General features: G+C 42.8%; 3 protein-coding genes across 4 annotated transcripts; 2 read left to right on the top strand and 1 right to left on the bottom strand.

Annotated features, from left to right (window-relative positions):
- Positions 1–76: 76 nt before the first annotated feature.
- On the top strand, positions 77–2,661 carry LOC138587028 (G2/mitotic-specific cyclin-B2-like). 2 transcript variants are annotated; one of them, XM_069657935.1, is made up of 8 exons: positions 77–179; positions 404–514; positions 884–1,168; positions 1,245–1,403; positions 1,480–1,716; positions 1,886–2,026; positions 2,121–2,231; positions 2,305–2,661. In XM_069657935.1, the coding sequence occupies exons 1-8, from the start codon at positions 153–155 to the stop codon at positions 2,410–2,412; spliced, it is 1,179 nt and encodes a 392-aa protein (XP_069514036.1). In that variant the 5' UTR covers positions 77–152; the 3' UTR covers positions 2,413–2,661. The 2 variants fall into 2 exon arrangements, with proteins under 2 accessions (XP_069514036.1, XP_069514035.1); XM_069657934.1 differs by having other exon boundaries at positions 401–514.
- A 909-nt stretch (positions 2,662–3,570) lies between these two features.
- Positions 3,571–7,355, bottom strand: crybgx (crystallin beta gamma X). Its single transcript, XM_069664311.1, has 6 exons — positions 7,312–7,355; positions 6,902–6,950; positions 5,319–5,440; positions 4,609–4,744; positions 4,256–4,395; positions 3,571–3,703 (listed from the first exon to the last, which is right to left on the bottom strand). Exons 1-6 carry the CDS (start codon positions 7,353–7,355, stop codon positions 3,571–3,573), a joined length of 624 nt encoding a protein of 207 aa, XP_069520412.1.
- Positions 7,356–9,954: 2,599 nt separating this feature from the next.
- Positions 9,955–16,332, top strand: lctla (lactase-like a). Its single transcript, XM_069662019.1, has 13 exons — positions 9,955–10,066; positions 10,138–10,298; positions 11,149–11,236; positions 11,891–12,000; positions 12,078–12,206; positions 12,288–12,383; positions 13,333–13,387; positions 13,533–13,694; positions 13,801–14,075; positions 14,837–14,963; positions 15,056–15,255; positions 15,335–15,398; positions 16,217–16,332. The coding sequence occupies exons 1-13, from the start codon at positions 9,955–9,957 to the stop codon at positions 16,330–16,332; spliced, it is 1,695 nt and encodes a 564-aa protein (XP_069518120.1).
- Positions 16,333–17,663: the final 1,331 nt, after the last annotated feature.

Raw genomic sequence — 17,663 nt, 5'->3', positions numbered from 1 at the left:
AGCTTCAACCAATCAGATTTGACAGAGCACTATTTGAAAGCTGCTCGTCTCTCTGCTGTTTACCTTCAGACGTCGCTGTTCTGGGATCTTGTTGTAGTTTACTGCTTGGTGCTGAAATAAAAAACGTTTGCCCTCGTTGACCGACCTTAAACATGTCTTCTGTGGAAGTTCGTGCTGCGGTGAGTTAAACTGACATTATTTCATTGTTTGACTGCATTTAACTAGTTGGTTAAGCTGTTATTAGTTTAGCTAGCTTACATTGTTAGCTTGCATTGCAGTCTGCTCCTTGCTTGTCCTGACTGTCGGGTGTGCGTTTTAAAGGACTATTTTTGACATTGTAAACCCGACAGCACGTCTTAGCTTCTGCTTACTTACAAAGTGTTTCGTCCTTCTCTTCCAGCAGCTCCTGGCCGCAGAGAACCCGGTGAAGATGGGTAAAAGCACCGCAGCCGGTCTGAGGAGAGCTGCTCTGGGGGAGATCACAAATTTTCCTGGAGCAGCAGTCAACACAAAGGTAACATGATGGAAGACCAACACTGTGTGGGTCACTAACTGGTTTCAATGTTGTCTTATGTTCCTTTGTAGTTGTTTATCTTTTATTTAACTGCTAACAAACTCAAGACACACCTGGACACATGCTCCACTGTAAGGCCGGAAGCGTGTTCACGCCCTTGTCCAGCTACAGGCTTTAGTGGAACCCATATTCTTGTAACGATGTGTTAACCCACCTAATTATCTTCTTTTTTTTTTTTTGAGGGAAACAGAAAAAATTACGATTAATGGAGTACAGACTGCTGCAGTCAGACTTAAGTAACTCGGTTTGTCCTTAACAATCCTGACTCAAAATCTCAACAATTCTGAAACTGCTCTTTTCCCTGCTCAGCGGACGGGACGAGCCAAAGCATCATCCAAACCATCTTGTGCCCAAAAAGCCAAACCCCCGTCGGTCCAGGTGGTGCCTCCAGTAGTCCAGGTGCCAGCACCTGCAGACCCCCTCCCCCGAGTCTCAGAGGAGTCAGCTGACGTGTCCATGAAGGAGGAGGAGCTGTGCCAGGCGTTCTCTGACGCGCTGCTCGCTGTGCAGGATGTAGACGAGGAGGACGCAGACCTGCCGCAGCTCTGCTCGGAATACGTCAAAGATATCTACAAGTATCTGCACGTCCTGGAGGTGATTATCCCCCGATCGGCTGAACTCTCTGCTCTCACCTGCATCTTTTTTTAATAACATCACTGTCTTTCCACAGGTGCAGCAGGCTGTACGAGCAAACTACATGCAGGGTTATGAGATCACTGAACGCATGCGAGCTCTGCTGATCGACTGGCTGGTCCAGGTTCACTCCAGGTTCCAGCTGCTGCAGGAGACTCTGTACCTCACAGTGGCCATCCTGGACCGTTTTCTCCAGGTAACAACTGTCTCAAAGCTCTCTTTGTCTTTTCATGTGAGCAGAGCATAGACCTTTACTCCCTGCTGTGCTGCAGCTCCAGCCGGTCTCTCGCAGGAAGCTGCAGCTGGTCGGTGTCACCGCCATGCTGGTGGCCTGTAAATACGAGGAGATGTACGCTCCGGAGGTGGGAGACTTCGCCTACATCACAGACAACGCCTTCACCAAGTCTCAGATTCTGGAGATGGAGCAGCTGGTTCTGAGGAGCCTCAACTTCCAGCTGGGACGTCCTCTTCCACTGCACTTCCTCAGACGAGCCTCCAAAGTGGCTAACGTGAGTTTCTACATGACTTTCTCACAGCAAAGTAGTGTCGCTCGTGTTCGATAATAAGCTGTGAAGGCAACATTCAGGACTGATCAGCCACATTGTAACATTGCTTTTCTTTAGTGATGAGGATTTGTAACAGTCTTCAGGTTCTCAGTGTTCTGCATGTTTGTGTCAGTCTGATGTAGAGCGACACACGCTGGCCAAATATCTGATGGAGCTGACCCTCATCGACTACGACATGGTTCACTATCGGCCCTCTGAGATCGCTGCTGCCTCGCTGTGTCTGTCCCAGCTGCTGCTGGACGGGCTGCCCTGGGTGAGTTTGCTCGAACTACAACGACGGGTTTAAAGGTGAAATCTGCGTCCTTGCGGTTTCAGTGAAGTTTTAACTGTTGGTTCTTTGTTTTCAGTCTCCCACGCAGCAGCACTACTCCTCGTACGACGAGGCTCACCTGAAGCCCATCATGCAGCACATCGCCAAGAACGTCGTGACGGTGAACGACGGGAAGACAAAGTTCCAGGTGACTTTAGACCCAGAAGCACAAAGTCTTTATATTTTCACTTTAAACTAAGCTCTTATTTGTTCCTCTGCAGGCCGTGAAGAACAAGTACTCGAGCAGCAAACTGATGAAGATCAGCCTCCTCCCTCAGCTGAAGTCGTCCATCATCCAGAACATGGCGACCGCTCTGCTCAAACCCTGAACTTTGACCCCTGAGGACGTTTCACTCGCACTTTATTTTAGATCATCGACCTGTGGAGAAGCTTCACTAGTTTTTAATAAAATGTTTTTATAATTTTTCATCCAAGCTTCGTGGTTTGTTCTGAGATGTTTAAGACTTTTTTTTTTTCTTCTGTCAGTCAAGCTCGAGCTGTGCGCAGCTTTCAGTCAGGTTGTTTGGAACCAACTTTCTGACCGTTTTTTTTCTTTGCTGGTTTATTTGAGCCTTAAAGCCTACCTCATGGATGGATCAGGTGCCTGATGTGTTTTGGTTTTCCAAAACATTTAACAGCAGATGTTCTCTTTATCCCTTGTACTCAATCATTTTAATGTGATGTATTGCATGTTGTGGATTTTGGAAGTCTACATTGTTCTTAAAGCTAAATAAAATGTTTTAGCTAGCTTAGCTTGTAATTAAGCTTTTTTTTTTTTTTTTAAGTCTTTTACAGACGTTTGTTTGGACCAAACCGTGTGAACCGTCCTGCAGCTTAAACGTTGCATTGAATGATTTTTAAGTCCACGTTTATCGTTAAAAAAAATGGTTTTGGAACTAGTTCGTTAAATTATTTGCGTTAATTTCTACTTCTAAGGGGTTATATTTAGGACAGATTTGTGTGACCTGATGGAAAGAAGTTAAGCTTCAAGATGTTACAGGTCTGTTCCTCTGGATGTCTTTAGTGTTTGAAAGTTGTCTGTAGCAGATTTTCGTCCTTTTTCTTCTTGGAATTGATTAAAACGGATCTTGGAAAAAATGGTCCCTAAATTTCGTACACAAACTCTTGACGAGGCTTTTAAATGGTTCGACTCATTTCGTGTATGTTCTGTTCATAAGATACTAACATGATAAACTCTGAGCTTCTCTTTGACAGACTTTTGGTTTAGTAACGGTGTGAACTAATCTGAGGCTTTGTTTTCAGCGATGCAGTGACGCAGCCATGTTTGGATTCGTGTAAATGGCTCCCCAGAACTAAATGATTCACAGATGGAGAAAATTAATTCCAGAAATCAAAAGTAACTGAATAACAAAAAGAAACCACCATTTGTCTTTTCCCAGTTTATTACTAAAATAGGTGTTGTGTCTTTACAGCTGACAGGTTTCATGTGTGTGACGTAGCAGGAAGTCTCTGGAGGTGTCGTCTGTTTAGTTGAAGCGGACTCTGCGCATGGAGCCCACCGTGTTGTTCTGGCTGCCCCAGTCAGAGAAGTTATTGTAGTCTCGCTTCTCCAGGATGTAATGAGGCCCTCTGTAGTTCGGCTCCTGATACACCGCCCAACTAAACACACGCACACGCACACGCACACACAGACACACACACACACACACACACACACACAGAGGGAGGAGTTAATTGTGAGAAAAAGAATCTCAAACTATTTTCAGAATTGAAATTATTTTTCAGGCAAACACAAACACCAAACATCGCCTGGTTCCAGCTTCTAAAAGGAGGACATGCTGCAGGTTCTTGTCTTTAATGATGGCCAGTAAAATCGATGTTTTTTGCGGGTGTCACTCAGGACAGAAAAACCTCTGTTTTTGTTCTAGTTTTGACCGTTTAGAGTCTTCTCATTTCATTGGGCAGATGAATTGATCATGGAAATCATTGTGTCAGCTGCACATGAACGTGTAAAGTTTTGACCTGGTACATCCTGCAGAAATCTAAACTAAAAACAGGACTTTGCATGCACGAAGTAGCCTACATCTTCTCCTATTACACATTGCTGTATCACCTTTCTGTTTGCACAGTTTAATGTCATAAATCCAAATTCATTCTGATTCAAACTGTTGACCCCGTCTGAGATCTACTCATGTGGGATGCTGGACTTACGCTCCTCCGAGCACGCGGATGGAGGCGACTCTGTTGAGGCTGTAGCGGCTCATCAGGTTGGGGATGTCGTCCTGGATCTCCATCTTCTTTCCAGAGAACCCTGCGCGCTCAAACAGCTGAGCTTTGGCAGAATTGTTGTCCTGGAAATGTACAGAAGGTTATAGAACAGATTTTCCCTCTTTTCTCTCGCTCGTCTTCTCTACTTGTACAAGAAGATCTTTTCTAATATAAAGCATTTTAATCTCCCTTATGTTTGAACATATAACCTTCTGGTGAACTAAATGACCGTGCCATAGTTTGAAGATATTTTTGTTTTGTGTATTTCACAGAAAAGGGCTTCCTTCCTGTTTCACCTGTTTGACAGCTCGGACGGAGGAGACGTGGTCGGCCTGAGCACACCACTTGTCGTAGCAGTTGTACTCTCCGCGGTCGGACATGTCCCACAGGTACTGACGGCCCCGGAAGTTCTCATGTTCATAGCCCACCCATCTGTGAAAGAGAGGAGAAGGTAGAGGATGGAGATATGTGTCTGTGCAGAGCAGTGTTGCTGTAAAAGTCTGAAGTTCTTCTGAAGTTCAGAAGAATGTATTTTAGAGACCGTCCAGACTTGAACTTTGGATTTCTAGATTTTCTCACCGAGGTTCGGTTGATCTGTCTTCCAGCAGAACAAAATATAAACAGAAGATATGGTAAGGATCCAGAACCTTCCAAAATATTCCTCCACACTGATTAGTGAAACATACCTGACTAACAAACTGCGTTTTCATTCATTTCTTGGACAATGTTCAAGTGAAATCGCAGGTTTGAATCACTTTGTTGAGATCTGTCCACCAAACTTCATGTACGTTGATTATATTTAATTCTGCAGATTGAAAACACCTTCTTGTACCTTCCTGTAGATTTACATCTGGACCACTGAGTTTTAGGAGTCTGGTATAATTAAATAAAGCTAATTTTGCACATCTGGAATTCACTTATTAAAATTGTGATGAAGTCATCTGTAATTTCAGTGGTGTATGCTGCAGTGCCCCGTGCTCTGCTTTAGGGGGTGGTGCAGACTTACGCTCCGCTCTCCACCTGCACAGAGTTGCATCTCTCTGGGAAGTTCTTGTCGCTGAGCCTGGTGCAGTCAGAGCTCAGGTCGAGCCGCCTGCCGGCAAAGTTCCTCTGCTCGAAAAGGGTCACCTGAGGGCACAGAAACCACCGGACACATGATACACTCAGAGCATGCAGGGATGCTGAATCAGGAACACTTTCAGGTATTCCCTTATAATGAGCACTTTATAAATACTACATTTGTTAACAGTAACAGACACTGCAGTATCACTGTCATGGCTGTATTGTGTTGCATTAACTCTCTGTGGACAAAAGCCTTAACCAACAACTGACACCAAAAACTTGAGTAAACATAGCTGAGGATAATTCTGTCGTCTTTGAATCAACATTTTCACCAGATGGAAACTTAAGATAGGTTATCTGCAACTTTGTTCACAGTAGTGTTTTTACAGGAAGTTAGGTGTGAGAGCAAAAGGAACGACTTCCTGTGTGAGTATAAACGAGGGAAACGCTCAGTTGTAATTGCTGATCTTCAGAGGTGTTGGTATATCTGTATTTTCACACTGAACAGAGCCATGCTAGCAGTTTCCCCCTGCTTCCGATCTTTATGCTAAGCTAAGCTAATCAGCTCCAGCTCCTCCAAGTGCACAGATAAGAGTGGTATCGATGTCCTCGTCTTACTTTCAAACAAACAGAAATGTTTGAGGGCTGAGGAGTGTTTGTTTTTCTTATGTCAAAGTGTGTGAGAGCGTTGGTTCAGCATCATGCAGTCATTAGTCGTTCCAGGAACTACCCTGTGTTAATGTTGAGTCTGAATAATCTCAAGCTGCACACGGAGAAATAGATCATTAAAGGCCCTTTAAGAAAAACTGGCTGTGTGAGTTGAGAGTCTGCTTGTATTAACTCACATGATGCTTCTTAGTCTTTGGCTCAAACGTTATTTCTACTTTGGTATTAGGTAGGAACCGTTCCTGTCAACTCAGAGTGCCCCCGCTCAGGTCTGAGCTACGGAAGCCCTCAGCGGACATGCATCCATACATTTTATTTACTGTTTTCCTGTGATAACGAGTCATTTCAGTATTTTTCTCGAGGTCTCGACTTATTCACGCTGCAGCACCGTAACGTCAGATGATCATAACTCGTATCTCCAGAGCTGCAAAAGCACCAACAAACAGAAACAGGCTAAACTGACCTCAGTGACTCTGTGACATCACAGTGAGCAGCCGGTTCTGTTTTCTCGATCAACAGAAAATGATCCCGTTGTCACGACAACACCAGCTTTGTGTTCTCGAGATAACGAGATGAACAAGTCGAGATCTCCAGTAAACAACTGAACTGATCACAGCAAAACAGAGTAAATAAAACGTATGGATGCATGTCTGCTTGGGGCTTCCGTACTGAGCAGTAACATACATCTCATTTTCTTAGTAGCAGCCATGATGTCGCCACATAACGACCTAAAGGTTGTCAACACATATTACGTACTCATCACCTCTGAACGTCAGGAATCAGACCTCTGAGGAGCATGACAAAGCCACAGAAAAAACACAAAACAAGTTCATTTCATGCTGTTTTAAAAACGTAACTCACCCTCCCACTGGACCCGTAGAAGGCACGTTGGAGCACAGACCCCAGCTTGCTGTAAATATAGAAGCATTTATCGTGAATAACTTTATAAACAGGAGACAGAACATCGCAGAGAAACGTTAGAAACAGGTGATGGTGTTTTTGGTGAAAGACCTGAGCTGCTGAAAACTTTACTTTTGAGATTTTGGTGAATAATTATTTCATTTGTCATTCTTCTCCTCACTGTTACACATCATGACTGATTCAGACAGTTTGTCTCCTCTCACTCTGCAGGTGATTTTGGGAAACTGGTGTTGGAGGCGTCACAGAGAGCGAGCATGAGAACCAGCAGGAGGTGGGACACCGACACCTCTGACCCGGGGGGATCTGACTCTGTGGACCCCCCCGGCTGGTGCACGGCGCTCTCTACATACCTGGTTTGTTGGGCTAATCCTGGGACCTTAGTAAAGATGTTCATGTCAGCTCTGCGAGGCAAAAAGAAAGGCCCTTAAATAGAGCAAGGTGAGGTGAGCGGACAGGTACCAGAAAGCTCAGAGAGGTTCTGACACAGTCGACAGGCCCGGGGGGGCATTGATATGCTAAACACACCACAGAGCTCATGTTGTTATCTCCAAAGAACATACAAACACACACATGCGACAGAAATAGATGTGTGCATGCAGGGTTTCTGCACACACACACACACACACACACACACACACTAACATGTAAATGTGAGAGTGCAGTGCCAACAGTTTCTGCTTTGAACAATTCAGCATTTTGTACAACAATGCTCAGTAAACAATGCACCGTGTGATAATGGTTGTATTCAGGCTGCGTGCAGGGCGAGCTCCAGCACACTGTATTCACCAGAGAGGTCATGACCTTGGGGAGGGGCTATCAGTGCAGCTATGAGCCTTCATGTACAGGTTAGACTTTACTAAAGGACAATGTAAGCGGTTATATAGAGTGTGAGTTTATCCTCAGGGTGCACAGAGATTGTCATGATTCCTCATGTACGAGGAATTCTCAGAAAGAGCAGGTCATTAGTTTGCAATAATCAAACCCTTCCCTGCATCATAGATCACCCCGATACTATTGGTCGGCCGATATTATCGAGCCCACAGGGACCTACCACAGATTGGGATCACTGTATGTTTGTTTTAGGCAGCAGCCTTCTGAGCTCCTCTGCAGAGTCTTATTGTGCAAAACGAAGTTAGAAGAGGTTTATTTTCATTCCAGCTCAAAATATCGACCAGCAACTTTCCACTCTTTAATCGGTATCGAAACTGCCTCCTGCTAAAGGACCAATCATAGACCGTCTTCACCAGAGCGGGCACTGCCATCTTGTGCTGGTGATGTCATCTGTGTCCAGAGTGTGTGCAGTAGAGATCGGCTGGTGGAGCCGTAGTATCGACGTCCCGCCCCTTCCTCTGCCCGACGCACACCTTTACCTTGTGTCCTTGGCGTGTCGGAGCCCTCAGGTGTCCTTGAAGTGTTAGTGACGTCTCCTCTCTCGTTCCTCCTCTACTCTGCTACTCGGGAACAGAACGCTGCAGGAGCCCTATTTGTCCACAGAGCTGTCAATCATGAGGCAACGCCCCCTTTTTATAGCATCAAATAACTAATTAAAAGTAAACTTGTGAGAAAAATGAACACTTGGACATAAATCAGCATGATAAGAACTAACTATAATGACAGAAACCATGTTTGAGAAAAATGTATTTGACGTGTATTTTGATTTTATAGTTTGACTCATGTCCCATCTGTTAACATGGAGGAGGCGGGCTTTATGAGCTATACTGCAGCCAGTCAGCAGGGGGCGACAGAGAGGGTTTGGCTTCACTTTAAGGGAGCTGTCATGTCGGCCATCTTTTTATACAGTCTATGGGACAGATGCAGGTGAAAATGACCTTTAAGCTAACTCTGGTAAAATACCCTGAGTAGTCTTTAGTCCCTGCACAAACATAAATTGAATATATCAATAATAGATGACTAAAGCTGGGCCGTACTTTCAGTAGTTTCAGTAGTTTCTTCATTATTATCTCACGATGACTCGCCCTTTCTCTGTCCCCCGATGTAAAGTGGTGTATTAAGTGTAAAGGTACACACCTGTAAAAACAGGTGTATTGTAACAGTGTTGATACAGTATAAAGTGTTATGAATCTGCACATGGATCAGGCTCACTCACATGAACTTTGCTTACAGTGTCAAAATCGCTCCTTTTTCCAAAAGATCTGTTGGCCGCAGCAGATTCACGCTCACACTTCACTGACTTCCAATGGAGCGGTATTCAGCGTGTGTGGAGGCGGGGGGGCCGCTCGCTGCTGTATGTGGGGCCGATGAATAGCAGAAAATGTCCTGGATGCTTCACTCTGTTTTGTTTTTGTGACTCTGGCTCTGAACACAGGCGGTGACAGCGGGGAGCATTAACCAGGTCCAGAAGCTCGGGGACGTTTCTTGCACTTTGGAGCAGTTTCCAGCGGGGACAAATGCAGGACGGGCAGCAGGTCAGACATCTATATGTGGTTCTGAGTGTGAGACAGGCACTGAGCAAAGGGACACATGTATGGAGGGAGACAGATCAGGCTTCTGCAGGAGGACTTTACATCTCTTATCAGCTCTTGTTCCATCTTGCTTTAATCTTCTGAAGACAAACTGCAGCTTGAAATGTCTCTCATCCTGAGCGCGCTGGACAAGCTGGCCTACTTTCTGTCTCTGATCGCGTTCTGTGTCAGTGTGTCGTACAGCTGGCTGAAATGAAACTAGATTCTTCCTTTAGATGCACCATGACTGGGTGTTTTCTCAGTGGATATTTAACAAATGATTGTGAGGTTTGAGTTAGGATGGTTTTACTGCAAACCTGTGGACACCTGACACCTTTGTGTGAGTTTCTGAACGTCAGTTTTACTTGAATATCTCAGCATAAACTGTCATCTGTCTTTACCAACCTCATTGAAGATTTACAGGAGATGTTCTGACTATCTGGTTATATCTGTAAGGGTTAGTTTTCAAACTGTGTAATTCTTGTCCTGTAGGTGTAACTGAAGACAGTGAGCTCCTTAGCAAAGATCACGATGCTGCAGCCGTGCATCCTCAGTGTCCTGGTTCTGTGTGTAACAGCCAGTGAGGACTTTGACTGGACCAAGAATGAGAGGACGTCTTTCTACTACGGCACCTTCCCCACAGGTATGACTCAACACTGAACATGAAACAGTTCAATTAAACACTGAGATAATCTGCAATCCTCTCCCCTGCAGGTTTCTCCTGGGGGGCCGGCAGCTCGGCCTATCAGACTGAAGGAGCCTGGAACATAGATGGAAAAGGAATGAGCATCTGGGATGCATTCGCCCACAAAAAGGGGAAAATTTTCCTAAATGACACAGGAGACTCCTCGTGTGAGGGATACTACAAATTCAAGGTGACATGAAGAAGGAAAAGTAGTGGAGGAAAAATTCTGTTAAAAAAAAAAAAATCCTAAACCCTAAAGACATTATTTTAGTTAAGTTTAAAATGTTTTTATTGTTTGTATGTTTTATTTATTTGTTTATTTAAACATATTTTTGGTTTTAAGTGACGAATATTTACAAAAGGTGTCTCCAGTAGATGTGTTCATCCTGCAGCATTGAAACAGTAAAGTAAAGGCTGCAACATAATCCTTGATGGGTCAAAGGTCGTCCACTAAAAGTTCTTGTTGTTTCCACTGACAGGCTCAGATTGTTATTCTAAGTGTGTGACAACATGACAGAAAGGATCCCTACAGAGATAGACCTTTTTGTTACAGAGGAAGATGATTGTTTTAACCACACACAGACGTTACATCGCTCTCTGCACACACACCAGACTCCATTCATAAAAACAGCGATTTAACCTCACAGACCTAGCACCTTCACAAGCAGTATGTTTTCTTTGTTATTGTTTGTTACATAAATTGCGTTTAATCAGAACGAAAAATTTAAAACACCAGAGACACAAAAAATATGTAAAAGTAGTCCCAGCGTTTATTTATAATGACGCGACTGTAGGGTCAGAATACAGGCTCCGATTCCATCCTGTCAGAAACATGTAATTATAGGCCCTGTCTCCAGTCTTCATGCTAAGCTAAGCTAGGCTAATCACCTCCTGGCAGCAGGGTTTTATTCCAACAGGAAGTCAACTAGCAAGATTCTGAGCTGTTCCTTAAAGTTAAAATAAACGTGTCCAGAGTGGCTCGAGGACAAACTGCTGTGATCTGAACGGTTTCTGACTGGCCACTGATTTTTGTTTTTTAGGATGACATCACTCTGATGAAGGACATGAAGCTGAATCATTATCGTTTCTCCATCTCCTGGCCAAGGATCCTGCCAACCGGACTGAAAAGTAATTATAACACCAAACTTGAAATGTAATACTGTAATATAATAAATATTATAACATATAATACTGTAATATAATAATTTTTTCTTTGTATTTCTCAGTTTTTCACTTTTGTAGGATGTCATTTTTTACCTACTTTGCTGTCACTTTGGGCACAAAGGAAGTGTGATGGACATTTTTTGTACTTCAAATATTTTAAAAGCATGAAGACGTACAAAGACTTAAGATGAATCTACAATGAAGTGATCAGTCGAGGTTACGTTTGTGTCTTTATTATGCAATCAAACAGAAGAACGAGCCACACTGCACTCAAAAATGTCAAACTGAAGGTTGAATTCTTTCGGGATTAAAATGCAAATCAAAGCAAATTCAAAAGATTTGTTTTATTATCCAAAGTTTATTATTATTAAATTAAAAATAAGAAAACAATAATTCTTTGCAAACAAAGGTTTTGCATGAAAACACTTCATACCAAAGTGTTTTACTTTGAACAGAACATTTCCTCGTGGCCGTGCCGATAGTTTTGCTCTTTGACCTTTTCTGTTTGATTGCTGATAAAAACCCAAACTCGCTCCGTATTGATCCAGCCATAGTTGTATTTATGTTATATTTGATGACAGAGATTATTTGTATAACTTTCATAAACGAATCTTTCAGGCGAACACGTCAACGAGAAAGGAATCAAATATTACGACGACCTGATTAATATGCTGCTGGACAACAAGATCACACCCATTGTTACTTTGTACCACTGGGATTTACCGCAGGTGAGCACTGAGCCTTTTGTTGTAGATTTCCATGAACAGATTTAAAGTCTGGATAACGACACGTCTTCCCTCCACAGGTCTTACAGGAGAAGTACGGCGGCTGGCAGAACGTCACCATGGTGAACTACTTCAACGACTTTGCCAACCTGTGCTTCGAGAGGTTTGGAAACAGAGTAAAGTACTGGATCACGTTCAATAACCCCTGGGTATGTCAGAGGGAGGAGTGGTGCATTCACTGTCCTGTCACAAGCAGTGTGTTAAAGATGAGGCATGTGTTGTGTTTGCAGTCCATTGCAGTGGAGGGGTATGAAACAGGAGAGCACGCACCTGGACTGAAGATGAAGGGAACAGGAGCGTACAAAGCGGCTCATCACCTCATCAAGGTAGCACTCAGGAGAAGCTTCTGTCTGTCATGTTTGGTGTTGAATTGGACTCTTTCCATCCTACTTATAACTCTTCACAAACTCAAACTTGATCTCATCTTAAGTTTAAATTAAGTCAAGCTTCATGCATCACTAACTCTAATCAAGTTGCACCACTAGCTAGCTCTCACAGAGAGATTAGCTGTTACCAAACCCACCGACGGCCCGGGTGTAACTGTTGTATAACTGTTAGCTGAATGAACCAGCTAATAACTGACCTCTTTAGAGGGAAGAGTAGACGACGTAGCCTACTACAGAGGAACATTATGGTCAACGTGTCTGAAAAGAAACTTACGCTGTTCAACGATGGTGTCAATCTGGAAAGTCTCAAATTACCTTCCACAAAAACCCGTCAAATTACACAATATTCATCCATAAATATCATCAGCCATGTTAGCACAACGGGGTGCTTCCCACTTAATAACTGTATGAGTGGTAATAAATCAGAAAAACACACATTTCTTCAGATATTCAGACAAAATGTCTTTCAGGCCTCTAAAACTGTTACATTTTTGTTACATTAATTGGGATTTTAATGTCTTTTAGTACAACCGAGCGTTGAACAAAACATTTCTTAGGTCGTCATGGTAGCTAATTGTCAATCACAGGTAGCCCCGCCCTAAAGCCTCCCCTCTTCTTGGTCTGTGTGACTCTCAATGGGAGCATCAGTGACTAAATGAACATCATGCTGTGTTGAAGAAGACTTGAAACTTTGAGCCCATAAACTCATCAGGAACATGTTTACTGAGGGAGTAAATCAACTACTAGAGTCGCCCCCTGCTGGACATTACAAAATGCAGGGAGAGTTTGCTGTACTTCTCTGACCAGGAGGCCACGTCCACTTTCAGTATTCAGTCAGAGACTCATGTAACAACATCACGGTGACGCTCCCTTTCTGTCTCTGTGACAGGCACACGCCAAAGTCTGGCACACGTATGACATGCAGTGGAGAAGCAAACAGAAAGGTAAAAGAAAACCTCAGCACAGGTTCTTTTTTATGTTTGTGCTTAAAATAAAGTTAGATTTTCGCTGTGATGGACTATACAGTGTGTGTGTGTGTGTGTGTGTGTGTGTGTGTGTGTGTGTGTGTGTGTGTGTGCGTGCGTGCAGGCCTGGTTGGGATCTCACTAACAGCTGACTGGGGGGAACCAGTGGACATCACCAACCAGCGGGACATTGAAGCAGCAGAGAGATACATCCAGTTCTACATGGGGTGGTTTGCTACACCCATCTTTAACGGAGACTACCCCCAGGTTATGAAAGATTACATCGGTGCGTCAAGGTCAAATGTAGCCGTTTTTGTATCTTTAAATTCATGCTTTCGACTGTTGCTGACAGAAGACTTTTATTCTGAAATGCACTTCCTGTTCACCTTCAGGCAGGAAGAGCGGCCAGCAGGGCCTGGGAGCTTCTCGGCTGCCCGTCTTCTCGCCTCAGGAGAAGAGTTACATTAAGGGAACCTGTGACTTCCTGGGCCTCGGCCACTTCACCACTCGCTACGTCACCCTGAAGAATTACCCGTCAGGCCTTGGGGACAGCTACTTTGCAGATCGTGACCTCGCTGAGCTGGTCGACCCACAGTGGCCTGATCCCGGCTCTGAATGGCTCTACTCAGTTCCCTGGGGCTTCAGACGCCTGCTGAACTTTGTCAAGGTGCACATGACAAATCTGAATCCTGATAACCAGCTAAATAAGATTCAGCAAATATAGAATTACAATATTTAGGTTGCAAAAACAGGAGGTTTGTATAGCAAAAAAATACAACAATCATAAGTCAACTGATAGAAAGGATTTCGAGAGAATTAAAACAAAGGCTTACAAGCTTTTTGAGAAAGCAATAGATACCAAGAATTTTACCTTAAGAACCAGTTTCATATTTTTAAGCAAATTTGCTCAAAAGTTAGACGATGTGATCGATACCTCTCGTGTCTGTATGTTAAGTCTGTGGTTAGAGCAAGAGGTGATTAGCTTAGCTTAGCATACAGACTGAAAGCGAGGGTAAACAGCTAGCCTGACTCTTTCTAAAATATATTTTTCTGAAAAAATATCTGTTCGTTGGACTCTAACATTTCTAGTTTTAAGACAAACATCTAGTGAACGTTCCTGTCTATGAACGTATTCATGAACAAAGGAGAGATCCAGGTTATCTGTGTCCCTGGTGTCCAGTCTTTATGCTATGCTAGGCTAATCGCTCGCTGACTCCAGTTAGAGCAGTTTACCTAAAACTCTACATAAAGTTTCTGTTAATACCCCAATGAAATACCCCAAATAACCCACAAATACAAGTTCAATTGTGTGCCTTTGTTTTTTGGTTCTGAAAGTACATACATGGTTAAAATACATCTAGGTTCATGCTGGTATGAATCTATCAGCATGTTTTCCATCATAAATGAACTTTGACGTCTCTCTAACAGACTCAGTACGGTAACCCGATGATATACGTGACAGAAAACGGAGTGTCGGAGAAGATGCTGTGCACAGACCTCTGTGATGACTGGAGGATGCAGTACTTCAAAGACTACATCAATGAAATGCTGAAAGGTGAAAACTATTCTTCTTAGAGCAAAGATAAAAAAATCAAAGCAGCGATTAAATGAACCCTTTTCTGTTCTTTGTGTTTGTTCTTCTCACAGCCATCAAAGACGGGGTGAACGTGAAGGGTTACACAGCCTGGTCTCTGCTCGATAACTTTGAGTGGGACGAAGGATACTCGGAGAGGTTCGGACTCTACTATGTCGACTTCAGGAACAAAAACAAACCCCGCTACCCGAAGGCCTCTGTGCAGTTCTATAAACGCATCATCAGCTCTAACGGCTTTCCCAATCAGAGAGAGGTAAACTCTGACAGAAGACTCTGCATTCAAGGAGCAAAGTATGCTGTTCAACTGCTTAATGTTTGTCGGATCTTTGCAGGTGGAAAGCTGGAAGAGGAAATCCGTCGAGACTTGCTCCTCCAGTAACCAGCTCCTGGCTGCAGGTTAGTACAATACAAACTTTAAAGTGTTAGTTTTAAAAAGCTATGGGGGCAAAACAAAGGAAAATTCTGTCTCAAGCTTGTTATTCTGCTATCTAACGGGGTTTTCTTTGTTTTGCCCCTCCAGCTAGAAGAAAATCCCAGGGAAATCAGGAACATTTCCCAGGGAAGTCTTGGCCAGTGCATGATGAAGTTTAGGTACAAAAGTTTCTGATTGAGAGGATTCTCCAAACAGGGTGTTTATGCTTCTTTTTACGTCTACTCTACTTAATATCAAGGACACTTCAAGGACAGCTGCAGCTACAAGTAACTTTGCAGATTAAGATTTTAATTTCATAAGATACAATGAACTTAGAGAATCAGACTTGTGTAAATATAGACAATGCACAGACCAACTCCTAAAGATTGTTGAGGATTTCCAGTTTGGCTTTTGAAACAAAACAGTGTTTAAACTGCAGTACTAAGCACCGCGATGGCTTCTTATTAGTGCAGAAAAAGATATTCTCATTCTTTATCAATGCATCACTTCCTTAGACACCATCAATCATGTCATTTAACTGGACAGGTTGCATAACTGGGGTGGCATTTCTGTTACAGCTGGACTAGTTCTTATTTATGGAGTCCCTCAGGGTTCGGTCCTAGGACCACTCCTCTTTTCACTGTACCGTTGTCCCTTTATGTTTGCATAGCTGTTATCTAAGAGTCGACATTTCTTCCTCCATCTTAACCCTGTGTGCTTTAAGTGCTATTTAAATAAACCTTTATTTACTTCCCACTGGTGTGGGGCCTGGGCTGTAAATTTGTGTGTGTGTGTGTTTCAGATCCGCTGATCGGCCACATGGAGATGGTGACAGAGATCGTAGTTCCTACAGTATGCACGCTCTGCATTCTCCTCAGTGCAGTCTTTCTTATGTTCCTGCTACGAGGACGCCTCTGAAAACACACACACACACACACACACACACACACACACACACACACACACACACACACACCCTCTGTCAGCTGAAGAAATGAATCTGAGAGCATTGTGTTCATTTAACTGTCCTGCTGTTCTGTTGGAATAATCAGGTTGTCATTACTGAGTCATAATAGCCGGTACTATTCACGCTTGGTTCTTGCTATAATTATGATTATTTTTATTTCTTTTTTAATAAACTGGTCTTGTGTGGTTTTTGAGGTAGCTACCTTTTATAGACTACTGAAGCTAACTGCAGAGAGGAGATGGTTTATTGTCAAAAAGTTTGTAAAATAAATTAATAAGAGTGATAAAGAAAAAGTGTTGTACTCTCAGTGGATCATAAACTTTAATTAAATACATTTTTAAGACTTAAATGGTGCTGATTATTGAGTGACACATTTTATTTTGATTTGTAAGAAGCTGCATTAAGTCGGACGAAATTCACAGGAACACCTTTTCCTTTAAAGAATTTCACCCTTCAAAATAAAATACCTGGAAATGGACACAAATAGTGAGCGTTAACTTACATTCTAAACATGGTTCAAACAGGGATATTGGTAATTCTTGTAAACACACAAGCAATACAGCCTTCATTTGAGTAACACACAAACCTAAAGTTATATGTGAAATAAAAGCAATATGATGTTTTGTCTTTGTTGTGGTTGTAACTTACATTGTGTTTATAACTGATGGATATTACTTTAAAGTTTTACATTTTTCAGCTGCATTAACTAACATATATCTTACACAATATCTACCAAATTAATATCATTAACATTATCATTCTAGTCAAACACTTTCAGTTACTTACACCTGTCTAATAATTCATAGTACATTATTTGTCTTGATCAAACATCTTACAGGTGTTTTGATCTTATAACCTTCGTTTTTAATGCTTTGACAAGTCTAATGCAATTGTTAAAATTAGATCTATATTTGTTTCTGTGTGCTTTACCGCATAACGTCATCAATGTATCTAGTATCAGGAAAGCTTAATTTCAGCTGGACTTTATTTTGAAATACAGAACGTGGCGGAAGTTAATATCGCGAACTTTACACTACTTTTTGCTTCACCCCTGGACAGCTCGTGACAGGTATGACAACATAATGGTCTTTAACTTAACTTAAGTGTTGTATTTTGTATGCTATTATCATGCCGTGACTTGAGGTGTAAGTTGACCAGTTGAGTCTGACAGTTCAGCTCGCGGCAGCTAGCTAATATGTTTGCTAACTCACTCAAGGTGACGTTATCTCAGCAGCTCGTAGTTAGCTTAGCAGCGGGGTGTTTACGCTTTTCTACAACTACA

Source organism: Semicossyphus pulcher, unplaced genomic scaffold, assembly GCF_022749685.1.
Source record: "Semicossyphus pulcher isolate SPU_LCO1_2020_fin unplaced genomic scaffold, fSemPul1.0.p SCAF_1, whole genome shotgun sequence".
NCBI classification, from domain to species: domain Eukaryota; kingdom Metazoa; phylum Chordata; class Actinopteri; order Labriformes; family Labridae; genus Semicossyphus; species Semicossyphus pulcher.
This window is presented reverse-complemented; position numbering and strand designations above follow the sequence as displayed.

Coding starts and splice junctions, on each gene's coding strand:
- lctla (XM_069662019.1), top strand. CDS start 9,955: ATGCTGCAGCCGTGCATCCTCAGTGTCCTGGTTCTGTGTGTAACAGCC. Junction 10,299..11,148: donor AGGGATACTACAAATTCAAG/GTGACATGAAGA, acceptor TTTGTTTTTTAG/GATGACATCACTCTGATGAA. Junction 12,207..12,287: donor TCACGTTCAATAACCCCTGG/GTATGTCAGAGG, acceptor TTGTGTTTGCAG/TCCATTGCAGTGGAGGGGTA.
- LOC138587028 (XM_069657934.1), top strand. CDS start 153: ATGTCTTCTGTGGAAGTTCGTGCTGCG. Junction 1,404..1,479: donor TCCTGGACCGTTTTCTCCAG/GTAACAACTGTC, acceptor GCTGTGCTGCAG/CTCCAGCCGGTCTCTCGCAG. Junction 2,232..2,304: donor ACGGGAAGACAAAGTTCCAG/GTGACTTTAGAC, acceptor GTTCCTCTGCAG/GCCGTGAAGAACAAGTACTC.
- crybgx (XM_069664311.1), bottom strand. CDS start 7,355: ATGAACATCTTTACTAAGGTCCCAGGATTAGCCCAACAAACCAG. Junction 6,951..7,311: donor GGATTAGCCCAACAAACCAG/GTATGTAGAGAG, acceptor CTATATTTACAG/CAAGCTGGGGTCTGTGCTCC. Junction 4,396..4,608: donor CCGTCCGAGCTGTCAAACAG/GTGAAACAGGAA, acceptor GTACATTTCCAG/GACAACAATTCTGCCAAAGC.